General features: G+C 36.5%; 1 protein-coding gene across 1 annotated transcript in view; it reads right to left on the bottom strand.

The window, feature by feature from the left end:
• The window catches only part of TEX11 (testis expressed 11), a 237,625-nt gene that overhangs the window by 73,054 nt on the left and 139,934 nt on the right, over positions 1–24,637 (bottom strand). The window contains exons 16-20 of the mRNA XM_047092484.1: positions 16,128–16,230; positions 12,171–12,295; positions 9,358–9,443; positions 5,122–5,178; positions 1,202–1,242 (exon numbers count right to left, since the gene is read on the bottom strand). Of these exons, the coding sequence (XP_046948440.1) occupies positions 1,202–1,242; positions 5,122–5,178; positions 9,358–9,443; positions 12,171–12,295; positions 16,128–16,230 (412 nt within the window). The remainder of the gene's footprint in view (positions 1–1,201; positions 1,243–5,121; positions 5,179–9,357; positions 9,444–12,170; positions 12,296–16,127; positions 16,231–24,637) is intronic.

Raw genomic sequence — 24,637 nt, 5'->3', positions numbered from 1 at the left:
CAGGAACAAACACATCCTTGGAGAGGTTTAAAATTTTAATTAGAGTAATCACTCAACACCTGAGGCAGAAAGATAGTATTTACATGTAAAGAAACCAAGAGTAGGAACAATCATTAAAAAGACTGAAATGGAGATAGAGAACTGGAAGAGTATCAATAGGTTGGCATTAATACTTACTGAGCTCCCAGAGCAAGCATGGTAAAGAACCAAATCATGCTGTCATCATCAGAAGGCATTCATTACATACCCACACCCCCTTCTGATAGAAAAGAATACCAACAAGCAAAGTTTAAAAGCTTTTAAACCACTTTGCTACATTTGACACCTTGTTGACAGATATTTGAGTTATAAAATTGAACAGCTGCAATAAATGGAATAGAGTTTCTAAGATAGGGACTTGGGGATGTGTTTGGACAAAAGGAAATCGGTACATGAGTAGTGGAAATAGGAAGACCGGTTAGGCAAAAGAGACAGTGGGTAAGAAAGCATAGAGTTGGAAAAAAGAATTTGCTGTGGTGGCTAGGACGTTAGCTTGAAGTGCAGAGGGAAGAATTATTAATAGATAAGGGAGATGACATGGACTCGGGTAGTTAAACAAGTTTCAAAATAACAGAGTAAATAATCAAGTTTTGATTCAGAGGGCGTGAAAATTAAGCGGAAGGAAGGATGGAAAGAAGGAAGCAAGGAAGGGAGAGAGGGAAGAAGGAAGGACATAAAGGTCTTTAAAACAAGTTGGAATTGGGGCGCCTGGGTGGCGCAGTCGGTTAAGCGTCCGACTTCAGCCAGGTCATGATCTCGCGGTCCGTGAGTTCGAGCCCCGCGTCTGGCTCTGGGCTGACAGCTCAGAGCCTGGAGCCCGTTTCCGATTCTGTGTCTCCCTCTCTCTCTGCCCCTCCCCCGTTCATGCTCTGTCTCTCTCTGTCCCAAAAATAAATAAACGTTGAAAAAAAAATTAAAAAAAAAAAAACAAGTTGGAATAAAAAGAGAGCTGAAATCACATTTGGAGATGAATGTTAGTGATGACAAACTCTTCTCTGCTTGTGAATAAAGAAACCAAAATAGACTGCTGTGGCAAACATTAATAAAAGCATGAAGTTTAACTCAAACATGAAGTCTGAGTCCGTGTGCTCCATGTACTTGGAGAATGTAATAGAAGACAGAGGCAAGATGAAGAACTGAAAATAAACAAGATGATATTTACCTTTATTCAAGCAAGCCAAAAGTCGATCCATTTCTTTCTTCCTAAAAAATAAAGAGTGTTTTCTGACTGTTCCAAGGCTTTACATATAAAAAAAAGTACCGGGGCGCCTGGGTGGCGCAGTCGGTTAAGCGTCCGACTTCAGCCAGGTCACGATCTCGCGGTCCGTGAGTTCGAGCCCCGCGTCGGGCTCTGGGCTGATGGCTCGGAGCCTGGAACCTGTTTCCGATTCTGTGTCTCCCTCTCTCTCTGCCCCTCCCCTGTTCATGCTCTGTCTCTCTCTGTCCCAAAAATAAATAAACGTTGAAAAAAAAATTTAAAAAAAAAAAAGTACCAAAAAGAGACCCCAAGAGAGCTGCACAAAGACAACATAAAATTGTGAAGTTTATTGTTCAAGGCTCCAACCTATCATTTCAACACCATTTTTCCTCACTATACGATACTGTTTCTCATTCCCCAGTGCCCTCACAGTTTTTTTCTCTCTTCCCCTCTACTCCCACTCTCAGCAAAGCATTTCAATGGCTGGTAAGGTTTTATGACAGAGTCACAGAATTTTGGAGCAGATAGTGATCTTTGTGATGTTCAAGTTTTTTTTTTTTTTTTTGAAGAGGGGGAATTGGAACCCTTATTTCATTTTTTTTAAATATATGAAATTTATTGTCAAATTGGTTTCCATACAACACCCAGTGCTCATCCCAAAAGATGCCTTCTTTAATACCCATCACCCACCCTCCCCTCCCTCCCACCCCCCATCAACCCTCAGTTTGTTCTCAGTTTTTAACAGTCTCTTATGCTTTGGTTCTCTCCCACTCTAACCTCTCTCTCTTTTTTTTCCTTCCCCTCCCCATGGGTTCCTGTTAAGTTTCTCAGGATCCACATAAGAGTGAAACCATATGGTATCTGTCTTTCTCAGTATGGCTTATTTCACTTAGCATCACACTCTCCAGTTCCATCCACGTTGCTACAAAGGGCCATATTTCATTCTTTCTCATTGCCACATAGTACTCCATTGTGTATATAAACCACAATTTCTTTATCCATTCGTCAGTTGATGGACATTTAGGCTCTTTCCATAATTTGGCTATTGTTGAGAGTGCTGCTATAAACATTGGGGTACAAGTGCCCCTATGCATCAGCACTCCTGTATCCCTTGGGTAAATTCCTAGCAGTGCTATTGCTGGGTCATAGGGTAGGTCTATTTTTAATTTTTTGAGGAACCTTCACACTGTTTTCCAGAGTGGCTGCACCATTGCATTCCCACCAACAGTGCAAGAGGTGGAACCCTTATTTCAAATAAACTTTTATGAAAATATATATATGAGAAAAGATACAAGTTTAGCTGCTCTGGTTGAACCAGTGGTGGGTAGAGGCCTAGAGCCTCATCTTCCTGGAAGTCCATGAGGCAGTGCCACAGAATTTCCAGAGTTCTGAGGAATAGATTTTAAAAACCACTTATCCAGCCCAGATCCTTTATTTTACAGATGAGGAAATAGATCTGGAAATGGGGGATGATTTGTCCAAAGTCATGCAATTAATGACAATTTCAAGACTACTACACAGGTTCTTGACCCTTTGTCAAACTTCTTTAAGGGGTATATACATTTTAACAGAGGAAAACATGCCATTTTATTAAACAAAGGAATGAATATGGAAATACTGGCCAACTCAACTAAGGAAGTTAACAGGAGATAGGGTAGAGCATAGAATAAGACTAGCCTCATCATGAGGAGCTCTAGTATTATAATAAAAGTAGCAGCTTTCTCAGGGATAAATATTAGAAGTCTGGTTTTTATAAAGTAACTTCTTAAAGTAAATTTTATTAATTTGAATTTCAGCTGCTCTAAAGTTGACTTCTTCACTTATTTAATTCAGTCACTATATAAAATAATCTAGTTAGGGTCCATTAATGCAAATAAATAGTATAAATAAGAATGAGGACCTGGAAAGGGATGTATATAGACCAGTGCTAAAGATCTTCTTGTGAAGAACTGATATTCAGCCATTTCAATAAACTGAGGGAATATTATGTGTCACATACTGTCCTAGGTTTCAGAGATACAAAGATAAATACAAATAGTCCTAGCCCTCAAATAGCTGTTATAATCTATTAGCTATGTTTAGTCTCTGAGTTTCCTCTTTTATTTAAAAAAATTTTAAGATGATTTTGTAAAGTTTTTTTTAAATTGAAGTATAATTGACACATAATGTTACTCTATTTTCAGGTGTACAACACAGTAACTGGACAAGTTTATACATCATGCAATGCTCACTACAAGTGTAGCTGCCATTAGTCACCATACAATGCTATCATCGTACCATTTTGTTTTTAAATTTTCTACTGTGGAAAATTCCCAAGATGTTTCTATGTTAACAGATAAATGAATTACCATGTACCCATTACTCAGTTTCAATAATTATTAAACTCATCATCAATCTTATTTCAATGATACCTCCACCCACTCCTTTCCCTCCCCTACTATTTTTAAGCCAATTCCAGACATCACATCATTTCATTAATAAATATTTTAGGATGTATCTCTAAGAGATAAAAATTCCTTTAAAAGACATAACCACACTTCATCTTATGTTTAATTATTAATTTCTTAATATCATAAAATATTTGGTCATTATTAAAATTTCCAATTGTCTCTATCTTTTTTTATTTTTAGTTCGATTGGGTTCCCTCTTAATGTACTCATACAACCTATAAAGAAGAGGCCAAATTTATATTATAAAAAATGTCATCAGTCATATCAGTCAGACATTTCCTAAAGAATTCAGCTGAAAAAATGTATTGATCCCAAGTACAAATTATATATATAGGAAAAGCAAAGTACAGATACACTGTTACAGAGTTTTTATCTAAGCAGAGAATATAGAGATGAATAATTACCTCTCTAAAAGTTATCCCTAATCAAGACTTTGATGGAGTTTTCTTTCAAATCATTAGGAGGTAGTGGATTTTGTGAATGAAAAATTGGTGACCCAATTCTTCCACCAATTGTTAAGTTCCTGATGTCTTATGCCACAGAAGCTGTGAGCAGAAATGTATTTGAATACTCTTAGCTGAGCTAATACAGATTCACAATCAACAAGTCAACCAGGTTATACATTTCTGTGGGAAAGTAAGAGATATGTCTATATATGCCTCATGTTAAGAAAGCGGGAAACTGGGGTGTCAGGGTGGCTCAGTTACTTAAGCGTCTGACTTCGGCTCCAGTCATGATCTCACAGTGCATGAGTTCGAGCCCTGCATCAGGCTCTGTGCTGACAGCTCAGAGCCTGGAGCCTGCTTAAAATTCTGTGTCTCCCTCTCTCTCTACCCCTCTCCTGCTCGCATTCTCTTTCTCTCTCTCTCAAAAATAAACATTAAAAAAATTAAATGGGTGAATTTTTAAAAAACAGATGCAATATCATAGTAAAATCATAGCTAATATTACTGACAGCTTAGTAAGTGCTTGGCACTCTTTTTTTTTTTTTTGAGAGAAAGGGGAGGGAGAGAGGGAGAGGGAGAATCCCAAGCAGGCTCCATGCCCAGTGCAGGGCCTGACATGGGGCTTGATCTCACGATTGTGAGATCATGACCCGAGCTGAAATCATGAGTTGGACATTCAACAGACTAAGCCACCCAGGAGCCCCTTGGCACTCTTCTTTGAAGTGTTTTCACATATTTATTCATTGAGTCATAACAGCAACCCCAGAAAGTAGATACTATTATATTCTTATTTTACAGATGGGGAAACAGAAGCCCAGGTTACACATCTAATGAGTCGCAGAGATAGGCTATGAACCCAGGAAGACTGGCCCCAGAGCCTATATTAATCTTACCCACAAGACAATACATCTCTCAACATAAGGTTTATACTGAAAGTTACTACAATTTTTCTAATGGCAAATACACCACTTCTACTGAAATAACTTACCTGCTTTCAGATTCTGACATCTGAGAAACTTTTGGAAGAGCCAGACGAAACAAACACCTGTATGATAAAGTAATACAAAAAAATGATGCTTAGGAAAAACATGTGAAAGAATATTTACCAAGTTATTAATCTTGATTATCCTAGGAGGCAGAAGTGAGAAAAGAGAGGGTAAGGAGGAGACTAAGTTTATTTTACTTATAGATCTTTGTATTGTTTTAATGATTGTAATGAAAACATAAATTTTATAATTTTGGAAGAGTAATTTAAGAAAATAATTTAAAACAGAAGTGATGCTTATGACAAATTCTTAAATAGTTCCCCAGTTTATATCCAAATCACCTGCTAGAACATCAGGTACAATGTAGAAATCTTACTATTTTTTTAAGGAACCTGGAACTGGCCTTTGGGTTCCACGTAAACTAGGATGACTATTCTTTCAAGGGAATATGACAGCATCATGATGAACTGACAAAATAAGGTAGTTTATAAAGTTTCAAACCCTAAAAATCTTTTTAAAAATACCATCTATCCTGAATGATTTTAGATATTTATCTGAGGTGTACATCTATCTTTTGATAAACCTTTTGATAAACCATTTTTCTTCACAGAAAGAGAGGGGAGAAATCAAATTCAACTGGTATCTTTTTTTAACTTTAAGCATCCCTATCAAATTTCCAAGGACATTTCCCACAGAAATAGAAAAACAATCTTAAAATTCATATGGAAACACAAAACACCCTGAATAGCCAAAGCAACCTTGAGAAAGAAGAATAAAGCTAAAGACATCACACTTCCTGATTTCAAACTATACTACAAAGCAACAGTACATTAGTAATCAAAACAGCATGGTAACAGCACAAAAAATAGTAACATAGACCAAAAGATAGATAGCCCAGAAATAATAAGAGAGCCAAAAATATTCAGTGGGGGAAAGAGAGTTTTTTCAATAAATGTTGCTGGTAAAACTGGATATTCACATGCAAAAAAAATGAAATTGGACCACTATCTTTCACTACTCACAAAATTAACTTGAAATGGATTAAACACAGAAGACCTGAAAACAGTAAAACTCCTAAAAGAAAACATAGGGGAAAAGCTCCTTGACAATGATTTTTTGGATATGACACCCAAAGCACAAGCAACAAAAGCAAAAATAAACAATTGAGACTACATCAAACTACAAAGCTTCTGCACAGCAAAGGAAACAAAATGAAAAGGCAATCTATGGAACAGGAGAAAATATTTACAAACCATGTATCTGATAAGGGGTTCATATACAAAACAAATAAGGAACATATACAACTCAATAGGGGAAAAAAAGCAAAAAGTGTGATTAAAAAATGGGCAAAGGAGTTGAATAGACATTTTTCTTTTCTTTTTTTTTAAATATGAAATTTATTGTCAAATTGGTTTCCATACAACACCCAGTACTCATCCCAACAGGTGCCCTGTTCAATACCCATCACCCACCCTCCCCTCCTTCCCACTCCCCATCAACCCTCAGTTTGTTCTCAGTTTTTAACAGTCTCTTATGTTTTGGCTCCCTCCCTCTCTAACCTTTTTTTTTTCCTTCCCCTCCTCCATGGTCTTCTGTTAAGTTTCTCAGGATCCACATAGGAGTGAAAACATATGGTATCTGTCTTTCTCTGTATGACTTATTTCACTTAGCATTAACACTCTCCAGTTCCATCCACGTTGCTACAAAAGGCCATATTTCATTCTTTCTCCTTGCCAAGTAGTATTCCATTGTATATATAAACCACAACCTCTTTATCCATTTATCAGTTGATGGACATTTAGGCTCTCTCCATAATTTGGCTATTGTTGATAGTGCTGCTATAAACATTGGGATACAAGTGCCCCTATGCATCAGCACTCCTGTATCCCTTGGGTAAATTCCTAGCAGTGCTATTGCTGGGTCATAGGGTAGGTCTATTTTTAATTTTTGAGGAATCTCCACACTGTTTTCCAGAATGGCCGTACCAGTTTGCATTCCCACCAACAGTGCAAGAGGATTCCCATTTCTCCACATCCTTGCCAGCATCTATAGTCTCCTGATTTGTTCATTTTAGCCACTCTGACTGGCGTGAGGTGGTATCTGAGAGTGGTTTTGATTTGTATTTCCCTGGTGAGGAGCAACGTTGAGCATCATTACTTTGATTCCTAAACCAGACAGAGACCCAGTAAAAAAAGAGAACTACAGGCCAATATCCCTGATGAATATGGATGCCAAAATTCTCAACAAGATACTAGCAAATCAAATTCAACAGCATATAAAAAGAATTATTCACCATGATCAAGTGGGATTCATTCCTGGATGCAGGGCTGGTTCAACATTCACAAATCAATCAATGTGATACGTCACATTAATAAAAGAAAAGATAAGAACCATATGATCCTGTCAATCGATGCAGAACAAGCATTTGACAAAATTCAGCATCCTTTCTTAATAAAAACCCTCGAGAAAGTCGGGAAAGAAGGAACATACTTAAACATCATAAAAGCCATTTATGAAAAGCCCACAGCTAACATCATCCTCAATGGGGAAAAACTGAGAGCTTTCTCCCTGAGATCACGAACACGACAGGGATGTCCACTCTCACCGCTGTTGTTTAACATAGCGTTGGAAGTCCTAGCATCAGCAATCAGACAACAAAAGGAAATCAAAGGCATCAAAATTGGCAAAGATGAAGTCAAGCTTTCACTTTTTGTAGATGACATCTTATACATGGAAAACCCGATAGTCTCCACCAAAAGTCTGCTAGAACTGATACATGAATTCAGCAAAGTCTCAGGATACAAAACCAATGTACAGAAATCAGTTGCATTCTTATACACCAATAATGAAGCAACAGAAAGACAATTAAAAGAAAATGATCCCATTCACAATTGCACCAAGAAGCATAAAATACCTAGGGATAAACCTAACCAAAGATGCAAAAGATCTGTATACTGAAAACTATAGAAAGCTTATGAAGGAAAATGAAGAAGACATAAACCAATGGAAAAACATTCCATGCTCATGGATTGGAAGAATAAATATTGTTAAAATTTCAATACTACCCAAAGCTATCTACACATTCAATGCAATCCCAATCAAAATTGCACCGGCATTCTTCTCGAAGCTAGAACAAGCAATCCTAAAATTTGTATGGAACCACAAAAGACCCCGAATGCCAGAATAGACATTTTTCCAAAGAAGACATGCATGGTCAACAAATACATGAAAAGATGCTGAACATCACTAATAATCAGGGAAATGCAAAACAAGACCACACTGAGATATCACCTCACACCTGTTAGTATCAAAAAGTAGAGGTAAGTGTTGGTGAGGATGTGGAAAAAAGGGAAACTATGAACACTGTTGGTGGAAATATAACTTGGTACAGCCACTGGAAAACAGCATGGAAGTCCTCAAAAATTAAAAACAGAACTACCCTATGTTCCAGCACTCCCACTTTTGGGTATAGATCTGAAGGAAAGAAAATCACTATCTTGAAGAGCTACCTGAACCCTCATGTACACTGCAGCATTATATACAACAGCCAAGACATGGAAATAACCTATGTCCATTGATAGATGAATGGATAAAGAAAATGTGATATTTACACACACACACACACACACAGACATACAACACACACACACAGGAATATTATTCAGCCATATAGAAAAAGGAAATCCTGCCTTTTGTGACAACATGGATCAAGTTTGAGGGCATTGTGCTAAGTGAAAAGAAAGACAAATACTGTATTATCTCACTTACATATTGAATCTTTAAAAAACAGCCAAACCCATAGAAAGAGAATAGAATGATGTTTGCTAGAAGGTGGGTGTGGAGGAAGGGTACAAACTTCAAATCATACGATGCACAAGTTCTGGGGCTATAATGGTGACTATGGTTATTAACAAGACTGTATTATGTATTTATTACATATTTGAAAGTTGGGAAGAGACGAAATCTTAAATGTTCTCACCAAACCCAAAGAAACTGTAATTTCTTGAGGTAATGGATATGTTAACTAATTCTGTTGTGCAAACCACTTTGCAGTATCAGGTTATACACCTTAAACTTACACAATATTATTTGTTGATTATATCTCAATAAAGCTTGGAAAAAAATTTAAAACAACAGTTGGTATAGTAGACCTGATCACATCAGCACCTTTTTGACAAAGCTTATAGATTAAGATTTACAAGAAATCCTTCCACATCTATAGGATGTGAATTACTTACTTTAAAGCCGAAAGGACTTGTTGTGGGTCTTCTGAATATTGAGCTAAATATTCCAAAGCTTTTCCTGCCACAATTTGTTGTCCATTCTAAATAGGACAAATATAATATGTTAAATTATATCTCAAAGTGATACTTAGAAAATGTTATCTATATTCCTGTCCATTAATGACAAGAAAAAATTCTGAATTTGTTCATTTTTTATTATCGAAAGAACTAATACAAGATGGTAGAATGAAGAAATAACTCATTGACAAAAACAGAACAGGTCATGTTGGCCCCAGAAACCCACTCCTTCTTATCCATAAATACTCACTGCCTTGCCAACACTGCCTTGAATCCACTAGGACTAATCTTATTGTGCTCTTTATCCCAGTTTATTAGCAGTAACCAAAAGAACCCCGGACTCTCATTTCCAGCACTCCAATCATGATAAAGCTCTATAAATCCTTTCTTTTTTCTTTTCCCATTTCTCCCCAACTCCCCCAATCTTTCTACTATGGTCTCTGAAGTTCAGTTCATTACCATCAAAATCTTCTCTAGGAGCAACATCTTCTCTAAAGTTCCCTCCACATTCTTTCTATAATGGAAATCTAGGTCCCACCAAGGATACTGCTTCCAAAAAGCCCTCTCAAGTAGTGGTGGTTTTTCTCAGATCTCCCTTCTATCCATGGACCTGGAGATGGGACAGGTGTCATATTTGTTCTTCATTGCTGTTTTAAAATTATTCTCCCTTCTTCCTCCCTAAACTCCCCAGCTTTGAATTTCCTGTCATCAGACTATATCACCCACCACTCCTCATTGTGCTGATCTATCAGCTCTCTGGCCATTTCTTTTTATTTCTTGATGACCTATCTATTGCACAGTTATTTTCTCAAAAAACTACTCCTGTATTAGTTTTTGGCACTTTCAATATATAGATAGATTATCCTCCTAATATCCTTGTCTCTTATTTCCTTGAACTCTACTCTGTCAATTACCTTAGCTCTTCACTAGCATAGTCATCAATGGGACCCTATCGTTATTGTTGAGGGTCTTTTCACGTGTCTGTTGGCCACCTGGATGTCTTCTTTGGAGAAATATCTGTTCATGTCTTCTAACCATGGATTGTTTGTTTTTAGGGTATTGAGTTGTATCAGTTCTTTATATATTTTGGATACTAACCCTTTGTCGGATATGTCATTTGCAAATATCTTCTTCCATTCCACAGGTGGCCTTGTAGGTTTGTTGATTGCTTCCTTCACTGTGGAGAAGCTTTTTATTTTGATGGAGTCCCAATAGTTTACTTTTGCTTTTAGTTCCCTTGCCTCAGGAGACATATCTAGAAAAATGTTCCTATGGCTGATGTCAGAGAAATTACTGCCTGTAGTCTCTTCCAGCATTTTTATGGTTTCAGATCTCACATTTAGGTCTTTAATTCATTTCAAGTTTATTTTTGTGTATGGTGTAAAAAAGTGATCCAGTTTCATTCTTTTGCATGTATCTGTCCAGTTTTCCCAACACTGTTTGTTGATGAGACTGTCTTTTTCCCATTGCATACTCTTTCCTCCTTTGTTGAAGATTAATTGACCATATAATTGTGGGTTTATTCCTGGGTTTTCTATTCTGTTCCATTGATCTCTATGTTGGACCCTGTCAATACTAATGGTTGCAAACCTTCCATACTCATAGTCAGGGCTGGGACTAAGGTGAGCTAGGTGACTGATGCAAGTGGGGCACCTAAGGTGCAAAATTTAAGGAAGCACTCGCTCTCAGGATCATGCAAGAACTAACTCTGCACTTGCATGACTCACAAAGTGAGTGCTTCCTTAAGTGCCTCCTTTCCTCACCCTAGTCCTACACCCTGCTCTGCTTCATGTATTCTACTTTCTGACCACTATCTCCTACCTTTCTAATTCACTCCTTTCTATTCACTCTAGCAATCCTTCAACTGCACTTAAACCTCCAATCCATTCATGTTACTAATTTTTCATTGTCTCTCATCCCCTTGATGTCCTCCTCCATGGCCAGGTGAAATTCCATGGGAATTTATTATAACCACTACCTTGTTCCTTGATTATCCTACTCCTCTTTTGCTTCATTGTATTCATCTGGCAAAATGACAAGCCTGATTAAATTCAACTTTCCACTGACTTTTGTGCCTACATCCATGTAGCTGAAAGTGGCTGGATAAAAACCTGTGTAACTATTTGTTTTATTTTAAAAATTCATCAAATAAGCCTTAATTCTTACTGGGCAAGCATCCCACACTACCTTTGTCATTCACTTTCTTGCTTTTCTGAATGATTAGTTTGCACCTTATCCTAACTTCTCAAACTCTCCAACACCTCCTCTCCCATTCTCACTCTCAGGTGATGATCTTGTTTCCTATTTCGTTGAAAAAACTTAAGCAGCCAGGAAAAAAACTTCCAGATTCCCACTACTACATTTATTCACACACCAGGGACCACACCACATACTCCAACTTCTCAACTGCTAGCATAGATGAACTATGCATGTTCTTTCCTAAAGCCAATCCCTGAATGTACACACTTGTGTCCATCACTTCCCCCCTGCTTAAGAACATTGCTCTAACAATTCTCCCTTTTCTCTCTCACAATGTCAACTTTTTGTTCTCTTACTGGACCATTTCCATCAGCATATAAACATTCTCATTCATCTCAAACAAACAAACAAACAAACCCCTGATCCTACTTCTCACAACCAACTGACCAATTTTCTTTTCTTTGTAGCAAACTCCTCTAAGGACTTCCATTAATTATATCTTAAAAAGGAAAAGAGGTAAAAAATCTTATAGATAAATACATAAGAATTACCTCTAGAGCAAATTGGGCAACTAAACTGAGAAGCGTGACAGGTGAATCTTTGTCCATACGTAGCGCATTCTCTTTTGGTACTACACCTGTTATTAACCTCTCTAATGTATTAATTGCCCGCAAAGCTGAAAAAGAAGGAAAGAGTTAAAAAAAAAAGAAAAGGAGATACTCTTATCAAAGATAATAGCAATCTAGGGTTAATTATACCACAGTGACTTTGGAACTCATTTTATGAGCAGTAACAGCTTTAAAATATTAGTTAATTTTCATAAATTCATCTAAATTGCTAAACTGTCAAGGAAGACTTGAATGTCAGAAAAATGCCCAATTGAGCAATTCACCCCTGTGAATTTATCCCATGGATATATTTGCAAAAGTGAACAAAAACATAAAAATATGTTCATCCTGCAATTTTTTTAAGAGTGCAATATAGGGGCAACCTAAACTCCATCAATGATGGATGGGCTAAATACATTTTGGTACACTCATAAAATGGATTATAAAACAGAACGAAAACTGAAAAACGAATGGTGGTATTACATTCAATTATGTATCTTAAAGGTAGAATATAGTAAGTTAAGTATATGCACTACAGAACTTAAGTAACAATTAAAATAACAAAACAAAGAGAGCTTATAAGCCAAAAATGAAATAAATACAATCATAAAAAATACTCAATCCAAAAGAAAGTAGAAAAAAGAAAAGTGGCAAAAAAGAACAGGACGAACGGAAGACAAATAACAAGATGCTAAATTTAAACCTAACCATATCAATAATCATGTTCAATACAAACAGTCTATATGACTTGAGTAAAAGGCAGATAGTCATGCTGAATTAAAGAAAGCAACTTTCAACTACATGCTACCTACAAGAAACATACTTTAAACATAAAGCCAAAATTAGTTAAAAGAAAAACCATGGGATAATATGTATTATGGTAAAGGTAATCAAAAGAAAGCTGGAGTAGCTATAGTAATATCAGACAAAATGGATTTCAGAGCAAAGAATATTATCAGTGACAGAAAGTTACTCTGTGATGATAAGGAGTTAATTCACTTAACTCCTTAGATAGATATTCAATCCTAAATACTATGCATCTAATAACAACATATCAAAACACAAAGAGCAAAAACTTATAGAACTACAAGGAAAAATGAACAAATCCACAATTGTATTCAAGGATTTCAGTACCTTCTCTTAATTGATAGAACAAGTAGTAAATCAGCAAGGATATAGTACACTTTACACTATTAATCAACTTGACCTGAATGTTATAAACATCTATAGTTTATATACATTTTTCTCAAGTGCACATTGAACATTTATAAATAAAGACAATATTCTGGGTCATATAACAAGCCTCAACATAATTAAAAGTATTAAGTCACATAAAGTTATGATCTTTGACTACATGATTTCAAATTTATTACACAGCTAAACTAATTAAGACAGTGCAAAAGTGGTGTAAAGATAGATGAATAGATCAATGCAACAGAATTAAGAAACCAGAAAGAGACCCAAACACACATATTACAATTGATTTTCTCTTCTTTTCTTCTTTAAAGTTTTATTTATTTATTTTGAGAGAGAGAGAGAGAGAGAGAACACAAGCAGGGGAGGGGCAGAGAGACAGTGAGAAAGAGAGAATCCCAAGTAGGCTCCATGCTGCCAGCACAGAGCCCAACATGGGGCTGGGGCTCAAACTCACGAACTATGAGATCATGACCTGAGCCAAAATCCAGAGTCGGATGCTTAACCGACTGAGCCACCCAGGCACCCCAACAACTGAATTTTTAATAAATGTGCAAAGGTAATTCAGTTGAAAAAAGATAGTTTTAAAATAAATAATGCTGAAAAAAATGATGCCGAATGATTAGATAGCCATGTGCAAAAAAATAAAAAATAAAAAATAATTTTGGTTCATACCTTAAATTAAATACAAAAATTAATATGAAATTGATCATAGAACTAACCATACACTTAAACCTATAAAATTTCTAGGAGAAAATATAGGAGAAAATTTTTGTGACCTTAGATTAGATAAAGATTTCCTAGGTATATTACCAAAAACACAATCCATAAAACAAGAAAAAAGATAAATTAGACTGTCAAATTTCTCATGAAAGACATTGAAATGAAAATAAAAATAAAAATTTATAAAACACATCTGATAATTTATATCTAAAACATATAAAGAACTTTCAAATCTCAATAAGAAAACAAAGTTCCCTATATCTCAGTAACCAAAATATATTTCTTTCCTATGTTCGAGCTACTATGGTATAAGATGAATAAAACATATAGAGATGAATTAGAGAAAAAGAAAACAAAGTTCCCTATAGAAAACTGGTTAAAAGATTTATAAAAACACTCTGCCAAAGAAGATATATGGATGTCAAATATTAGACATTACAAAAATGCTAGTTAAAACCACAGTAAGATATCACTACCCAACTATTAGAATGGGTAGAAATTTTTTTAAAGGACAATTCAAAGTGCTGGTGAGAATGTAGACCAACTAGAACACTAATACATAGCTGGTTAGAATGTAAAATTGTATATCTACTTAGGAAAACAGGTTGGCAGTTTCTAATAAAGTTAAACACATATTTATCATACAACCCAAAAATCCAATTCCTGGAAATTTACCCTACAGAAGTTAAATCTTATCATCACACAAAATCTGTAAACAGATGTTTATAGCATGTTTATTCACAGTCACCCAAAATGGAAACCATCCATACTTCAAATGGTGAATGAAGAAACAAACTGTGGTACATACATACGATAGATTACTATTCAGCAATAAAAAAGAACTACGGAAACACAACAGTATGAATGAATTTCAAATGCATTATCCTAAGTGAAAAAAAGGCACAAGAAGCTTCATATTATATGATCCCATTTATATCACATTCTAAAAAGGCAAAAATATTAGTTGTTCCCAGGGCTAAAAGTGGCAGTAAGGAATGACAACAAAGGAGCCTGAGTAATTTTATTGTTCTGTATCATGATTGTAATGGTGGTTACCTGACTGTATATACTTGTCAAAACAAATAGAATTATTCACAGAATTATTAATATAAATAAACCCCATAGAATCATACACTAGTAAATTTTATTCTATATATCATCAATAAACATGGCTTTAAAAAATGGTCACAGATAACTGGGGAAAAAGTAAAAAGATTGAGCTGGTGTTATGTTTAAGAAGTAAAATTATTTTATTTTAATAGAATATGACAAAGTTTAATAGGAAATCTATTTTGGGGCACCTGGGTGGCTCTGTTGAGCGTCTGACTTCAGCTCTGGTTCATGGGTTCAAGCCCCGCATTGGACTCTGTGCTGACAGCTCAGAACCTGGAGCCTACTCAGATTCTCTGTCTCCTCTCTCTCTGACCCTTCCATGCTCCTGGTCTCTCTCTCTCTCTCTTAAAAATAAATAAACAGGGGCGCCTGGGTGGCTCAGTTGGTTGAGCGTCCGACTTTGGCTCAGGTTATGATCTCGCGGTTCGTGAGTTCGAGCCCCGCGTCGGGCTCTGTGCTGACAGCTCAGAGCCTGGAGCCTGTTTCGGATTCTGTGTCTCTCTCTCTTTCTGACCCTCCCCTGTTCATGCTTTGTCTCTCTCTGTCTCAAAAATAAATAAACGTTAAAAAAAAATTAAAAAATAAATAAATAAATAAATAAATAAATAAATAAATACTAATAAAAAATTAAAATAAAAGTACGCTGGAGACTTTGATTGTCTAAGACAATTCTTAACTGAATTGGGTTTGCAGTATAAACTCCTTCTTACCCCACAGCTTTGTAAACTTAATTTTTAATTACATAGGAAAGCTAGAATATAGAATATACAACTCCGCTGTCTTAAAAACAATGTTTTTTTCTTTAAAGTACAAAAGGATTATTATTATTTGTATTAACAGTCAAATATAATTCATAAATAACATTTATACCTCTGGTAGAGTTTTGCTCTAAAACCGCAATCTTGAATATATAAAACTGAGTGAAAATATTTATAGGATCACGTCGCTCAGCTTCTCTCACTGATGCTTTAGCCTGAAAAAGAGAAATATTGGACCTCTTTTATAAAAGTAATAAGGAAGACCTTACCATATTTTACTAATATTATTAACATAATCACAACGGCTGAGGATACTCATCATGAAAAGATGTGATTCTAAGTAAAATTTTTAAAGAACTGTTCTCTTAAAACACTAAAGAAGCAGCGAGTTCTGCTTATGTAAATAGTGTGCATTAAATACGTCAGACTGACCCTCCTACTGAAAACAATGAAAAATGTTAGATAACATTTTTTTCTATTCCAAAGCAACTTACAAGACACTAAAACCTAAGGAAAAGTGAGGTTCCAGAGAAACAAGCAGAGAATTAAAGCCACTTTTTTTCTGGGGGGCATTTATAAATCTAAACAAATGTTAGCTTAGATTTAATGAAACTCACTAGGTCAGGGAAAAAGACATCAAGACCCAAGGGATCACACTCTTAGGCTAAGGGCAAACCACAAGTAAACTACTCCTACCCACATCCCCAGGGGACTGCAAAGAAAGTTCCTTTGGTTCTGAGAGGTACACAGCAGAATGGGGTGGGGAGAACCAATCTCTGTGGTGTGACACAGGCTTTCTCATACATTTACAGCACCAAATTACATCATAGGGGAAGCCAAAAGACCTCAAGTGATGAATTTAGTTGACGTTGGTCCCAAGCATCTGAAGAAGCAAATGTAAATCCTTTCTGGGGGAAGGAAACTTCATCTTAAGCTTCAAAATGTTTCCAAAAATAATTTTTCAAGAATCATGAGTAGTAAACATAAAAAAAAAATCAAGCATACTAAAAAGCAAGGCACCATAAGTGAGACTCAGCAGAAACAACAAATAGCAGAAACAGATTCTCAAAATGCAGACACCAAAATTATCAAAAACTGTCTATAAAACACCTGTTTGCAAAGTTCAAGGAAATAAAAGATATATATGTATTTTTGATATATATATATAGGTGGATATTCAATAGGACATTTTGATACAATACAGTGGTTGTTTCCACCTGATATCAATTCTGACTGACTACTGCCCATGCCATATTAGTTGTTACACATCTTGTATATCACAGAACTTTGTAGGAAATATAAAACACAAAATATGACCTTGATGATTTGAAAAGGAGGAACTACTTGAAATGAAAAATACAATAACCCAAGTGGAAACATAATCGATAGGCTTAATGGCAGATTAGAAACATGAGAAGGGAAAATTAATGAACTGAAAAATAAGACAACGTAAATTAGCAAAAGTGCAGTACAGACATTGCAAACATGGACAGTTAAATAAGGACTCTACTCTTCTTAAGACAACCATTAAAAGAACTGAAACACTAAGTAATTTCCACACTGGTAGAGGGGGTTACCAGAAATTTAAAAAAAAGAAAGAGGATAGTCCTTTCAACCAATTGTGCTGGAAGAGCTGGAAATCCACATGCAAAGTAAAAAGAAAAAAAAGAATCAGAACACAGACCATAAACCTTCCAAAAACTAAGTCAAAATGGGTCATGAACCTAAATATAAAACCCCAATGAACAGAACTCTTAGAAAGTAACATAGAAGAAAATTGAAGTGATCTCTGATCTGGTGATGACTCTTTATTTTTTACTTATTTATTTAAAGTTTTTCTTTAAATTCCAGTTAGTTAACAGACAGTGTAATGTTAGTTTCATGTGTGAACATTCAACACTTCCATACAACACCCAGTATTCAGCACAAGTGCACTACCTAATCCCCATCACCTATTTAACCCATTACCCACCACTCACCTCTCCTCTGGTAACCATTAGTTTCTCCTCTATAGTTAAGAGTCTGTTTATTGGTTTGCCTTTCTCTTTTGTCCCCATATACTCATTTGTTTTATTTCTTAAATTCCACATATGAGTGAAATCATATGGTATTTGTTTTTCCCTGATTTATTTATTTATGTATTTGTTTGTTTATTTACTTATTTATTTACTTATTTATTTTTGGGAGAGAGCAAGCAGGGGAGCGGCAGAGAGAGGGGACAGAGGATCCTAAGTGGGCTCAGTGCTGACAGGTTGACAGGGTGACAGCAATGAGCCCAATGTGGGGCTTGAACTCATGAACTGAGAGATCTTGACCAGAGCCGACATTAGACACTCAACCAACTGAGCCACCCCGATGCCCCCTTTTCCCCAATTTATAATTTAGTAGTTTGTTGCTTTATTGTTGAATTCTTTGTATATTTTGGACACCAATTTTTTATCAGATACATATTTTGCAAATATTTTCTCTCACAGTATGGCTTATGTTTTCATTCTCTTAACAGTCTTTCACAGATCAGAGGTTTCTAATTTTAATGATGTCCAACCCACACTTTATTCTCTCATGGATTGTGCTTTTGATGTTGCATTTTTATTTTTTATGTTTGTTTATTTATTTTGAGAGAGAGAGGGAACGTGAGTGCTCTCCCAAAATATAAACAAACAAACAAATTGGGAGAAAGACTTGAACAGACACCACACTAATGAAGACATACAGATGGCAAATAAGCACAGAAAAAGATGCACAACATTATATTTCACCAAGGAAATGCAAATTAGAACAAGATCACTGTACAACTATTAAAATGGCTAAAATCTAAAACACTGACAAAAGCTAATGCTGGTGAGTATGTGGAGAAATTATACTTCTCATTCATTTCTAGTAAGAAAAAATATAGTAGAGCCATTTTGGAAGATAGTTTGGTAGTTTCTTGTAAAACTAGACATACTCTCACAATATGATCCAGCAACTGTCCTTCTTAGCATTTACCCAAATGAGTTGAAAGCTAATGTCCACACAAAAATCTGCATGTTAATGGTTATAGAAACTTCACTCAAAATTGTGCAAACTTGGAAGCATCCAAAATATCCTTCAATAGGTTATAAAAATATATAAAATTCAGAACACCCCAATTCTGTTATGATACTGTGTAAATCACTTTTATCTCTACTATAAAAGTTAAAAACAATAATGTTAAAAACAACTATAGCTATAAAAATTTGTTAACAGGTGTGCAATATAAAAGTATGTGAAGTGTAACATGAATAGCATAAATGTGGGGAGAGCAGAAGCAGAAGTGTAGAGTTTCTCTATGCATTTGAAGATAAGTAGTTAACAGCTTAAAATAGACTATTATATCTAGAAGATGTTTTACGTAAACCACATGATAACCACAAAGAAAAAACTCATACTACATACATAAAAGATAAACAAAAAGGAATTATAGCATACTACTACAAGAATAATTTTTAAAAACACAGCAAGAGAGGGGTGTCTGGGTGGCTCAGTTAGTTAAATGTCTGACTTCGGCTCAGATCATGATCTCATAGTTCATGAGTTCGAGCCCCACTTTGGGCTCTGTGCTGACAGCTTAGAGTCTGGCACCTGCTTGGGATTCTGTGTCTCCCCCTCTCTCTGCCCCTCCTGTGCTTGCGGTCTGTCTCTCTCAAAAATAAATAAGCATTGGGGAGCCTGGGTGGCTCAGTCGGTTAAGGGTCTGACTTCAACTCAGGTCATATCTCATGGTTCGTGAGTTCGAGCCCCACGTCGGGCTCTGTGCTGACAGCTCGGAGCCTGGAGCCTGCTTCGGATTCTGTGTCTCCCTCTCTCTCTGCCCCTCCCCCACTCATGCTCTGTCTGTCTCTCTATCTCTCTCTCTCTCTCTCAAAAATAAATAAGCATTAAAAATTTATAAAAATAAATAAGCATTAAAAAAAAGACAGCAATAGAAGGAAAGAAATAAAGGAATTAAAAACTAAGAAAACAATTAACAAAATGGGAATAGTAGGTACTTACCTATCAATACTACTTTAAATATAAATGGAATAAATTCTCCAATCAAAAACACAGAGTGGCTGAATGGGTTTTTTTTAAATAATTTTTTTGGATGTTTATTTATTTTTGAGAGAGAGAGAGAGAGAGAGAGAGAGAGACCATGAGCGGGGGAGGGGAAGAGAGAGGGAGACACAAAATCTGAAGCAGGCTCCAGGCTCTGAGCTGTCAGCATTGAGACTGACACGGGGCTCAAACCCATGAACTGATCATGACCTGAGCCAAAGTTGGATGCTTAACCAACTGAGCCACCCAGATGCCCCTGAATGGGTTTTTAATAATAATAATAATAATAATAACTCCAACAGTATGCTACCTACTAGAGACTAACTTATCTTTTTAAAAAAAAATTTTTAACGTTTATTTATTCTTGAGACAGAGAGAGACAGAGCATGAATGGGGGAGGGTCACAGAGAGAGGGAGACACAGAATTTGAAACAGGCTCTGGGCTCTGAGCTGTCGGCACAGAGCCCGACGCGGGGCTCGAACCCACGGACCATGAGATCATGACCTGAGCCGAAGTCGGACGCTTAACCGACCGAGCCACCCAGGCGCCCCGAGACTAACTTATCTTTAAAGAAACACATACTTGCTACAGACATCAGGGGACTAAGGAACAGTCACGAGGAGCTGAAAAACGCTTTAAAGGAAATGGAAAACAAAATGCAAACCACCACGGCTCGGATGGAAGAGGCAGAGGAGAGAATAGGTGAACTAGAAGATAAAGTTATGGAAAAAGAGGAAGCTGAGAAAAAGAGAGATAAAAAAATCCAGGAGTATGAGGGGAAAATTAGAGAACTAAGTGATACACTAAAAAGAAATAATATACGCATAATTGGTATCCCAGAGGAGGAAGAGAGAGGGAAAGGTGCTGAAGGGGTACTTGAAGAAATCATAGCTGAGAACTTCCCTGAACTGGGGAAGGAAAAAGGCATTGAAATCCAAGAGGCACAGAGAACTCCCTTCAGACGTAACTTGAATCGATCTTCTGCACGACATATCATAGTGAAACTGGCAAAATACAAGGATAAAGAGAAAATTCTGAAAGCAGCAAGGGGTAAACGTGCCCTCACATATAAAGGGAGACCTATAAGACTCGTGACTGATCTCTCTTTTGAAACTTGGCAGGCCAGAAAGAATTGGCACGAGATTTTCAGGGTGCTAGACAGCAAAAATATGCAGCCGAGAATCCTTTATCCAGCAAGTCTGTCATTTAGAATAGAAGGAGAGATAAAGGTCTTCCCAAACAAACAAAAACTGAAGGAATTTGTCACCACTAAACCAGCCCTACAAGAGATCCTAAGGGGGACCCTGTGAGACAAAGTACCAGAGACATCACTACAAGCATAAAACAGACAGACATCACAATGACTCTAAACCCATATCTTTCTATAATAACACTGAATGTAAATGGATTAAATGCGCCAACCAAAAGACATAGGGTATCAGAATGGATAAAAAAACAAGACCCATCTATTTGCTGTCTACAAGAGACTCATTTTAGACCTGAGGACACCTTTAGATTCAGAGTGAGGGGATGGAGAACTATTTATCATGCTACTGGAAGCCAGAAGAAAGCTGGAGTAGCCATACTTATATCAGACAAACTAGACTTTCAATTAAAGGCTGTAACAAGAGATGAAGAAGGACATTATATAATAGTTACAGGGTCTATCCATCAGGAAGAGCTAACAATTATAAATGTCTATGCGCCGAATACCGGAGCCCCCAAATATATAAAACAATTACTCATAAACATAAGCAACCTTATTGATAAGAATGTGATAATTGCTGGGGACTTTAACACCCCACTTACAGAAATGGATAGATCATCTAGACACACAGTCAATAAAGAAACAAGGGCCCTGAATGAGACACTGGATCAGATGGACTTGACAGATCTATTTAGAACTCTGCATCCCAAAGCAACAGAATATACTTTCTTCTCGAGTGCACATGGAACATTCTCCAAGATAGATCATATACTGGGTCACAAAACAGCCCTTCATAAGTTTACAAGAATTGAAATTATACCATGCATACTTTCAGACCACAATGCTATGAAGCTTGAAATCAACCACAGGAAAAAGTCTGGAAAACCTCCAAAAGCATGGAGGTTAAAGAACACCCTACTAACGAATGAGTGGGTCAACCAGGCAATTAGAGAAGAAATCAAGAAATATATGGAAACAAACGAAAATGAAAATACAACAATCCAAACGCTTTGGGACGCAGCGAAGGCAGTCCTGAGAGGAAAATACATTGCAATCCAGGCCTATCTCAAGAAACAAGAAAAATCCCAAATACAAAATCTAACAGCACACCTAAAGGAAATAGAAGCAGAACAGCAAAGGCAGCCTAAACCCAGCAGAAGAAGAGAAATAATCAAGATCAGAGCAGAAATAAACAATATAGAATCTAAAAAAACTGTAGAGCAGATCAACGAAACCAAGAGTTGGTTTTTTGAAAAAATAAACAAAATTGACAAACCTCTAGCCAGGCTTCTCAAAAAGAAAAGGGAGATGACCCAAATAGATAAAATCATGAATGAAAATGGAATTATTACAACCAATCCCTCAGAGATACAAACAATTATCAGGGAATACTATGAAAAATTATATGCCAACAAATTGGACAACCTGGAAGAAATGGACAAATTCCTGAACACCCACACTCTTCCAAAACTCAATCAGGAGGAAAGAGAAAGCTTGAACAGACCCATAACCAGCGAAGAAATTGAATCGGTTATCAAAAATCTCCCAACAAATAAGAGTCCAGGACCAGATGGCTTCCCAGGGGAGTTCTACCAGACGTTTAAAGCAGAGATAATACCTATCCTTCTCAAGCTATTCCAAGAAATAGAAAGGGAAGGAAAACTTCCAGACTCATTCTATGAAGCCAGTATTACTTTGATTCCTAAACCAGACAGAGACCCAGTAAAAAAAGAGAACTACAGGCCAATATCCCTGATGAATATGGATGCCAAAATTCTCAATAAGATACTAGCAAATCGAATTCAACAGCATATAAAAAGAATGATTCACCATGATCAAGTGGGATTCATTCCTGGGATGCAGGGCTGGTTCAACATTCGCAAATCAATCAACGTGATACATCACATTAACAAAAAAAAAGAGAAGAACCATATGATCCTGTCAATCGATGCAGAAAAGGCCTTTGACAAAATCCAGCACCCTTTCTTAATAAAAACCCTTGAGAAAGTCGGGATAGAAGGAACATACTTAAAGATCATAAAAGCCATTTATGAAAAGCCCACAGCTAACATCATCCTCAACGGGGAAAAACTGAGAGCTTTTTCCCTGAGATCAGGAACACGACAGGGATGCCCACTCTCACCGCTGTTGTTTAACATAGTGCTGGAAGTGCTAGCATCAGCAATCAGACAACAAAAGGAAATCAAAGGCATCAAAATTGGCAAAGATGAAGTCAAGCTTTCGCTTTTTGCAGATGACATGATATTATACATGGAAAATCCGATAGACTCCACCAAAAGTCTGCTAGAACTGATACATGAATTCAGCAAAGTTGCAGGATACAAAATCAATGTACAGAAATCAGTTGCATTCTTATACACTAACAATGAAGCAACAGAAAGACAAATAAAGAAACTGATCCCATTCACAATTGCACCAAGAAGCATAAAATACCTAGGAATAAATCTAACCAAAGATGTAAAGGATCTGTATGCTGAAAACTATAGAAAGCTTATGAAGGTAATTGAAGAAGATTTAAAGAAATGGAAAGACATTCCCTGCTCATGGATTGGAAAAATAAATATTGTCAAAATGTCAATACTACCCAAAGCTATCTACACATTCAATGCAATCCCAATCAAAATTGCACCAGCATTCTTCTCGAAACTAGAACAAGCAATCCTAAAATTCATATGGAACCACAAAAGGCCCCGAATAGCCAAAGGAATTTTGAAGAAGAAGACCAAAACAGGAGGCATCACAATCCCAGACTTCAGCCTCTACTACAAAGCTGTCATCATCAAGACAGCATGGTATTGGCACAAAAACAGACACACAGACCAATGGAATAGAATAGAAACCCCAGAACTAGACCCACAAACATATGGCCAACTCATCTTTGACAAAGCAGGAAAGAACATCCAATGGAAAAAAGACAGCCTCTTTAACAAATGGTGCTGGGAGAACTGGACAGCAACATGCAGAAGGTTGAAACTAGACCACTTTCTCACACCATTTACAAAAATAAACTCAAAATGGATAAAGGACCTAAATGTGAGACAGGAAACCATCAGAACCTTAGAGGAGAAAGCAGGAAAAGACCTCTCTGACCTCAGCCGTAGCAATCTCTTACTCGACACATCCCCAAAGGCAAGGGAATTAAAAGCAAAAGTGAATTACTGGGACCTTATGAAGATAAAAAGCTTCTGCACAGCAAAGGAAACAACCAACAAAACTAAAAGGCAACCAACGGAATGGGAAAAGATATTTGCAAATGACATATCGGACAAAGGGCTAGTATCTAAATTCTATAAAGAGCTCACCAAACTCCACACCCGAAAAACAAATAACCCAGTGA

Source organism: Lynx rufus, unplaced genomic scaffold, assembly GCF_022079265.1.
Source record: "Lynx rufus isolate CCGP_SWC_20201006 ecotype Redwood Valley unplaced genomic scaffold, mLynRuf1.p SCAF_30, whole genome shotgun sequence".
NCBI lineage: Eukaryota > Metazoa > Chordata > Mammalia > Carnivora > Felidae > Lynx > Lynx rufus.
This window is presented reverse-complemented; position numbering and strand designations above follow the sequence as displayed.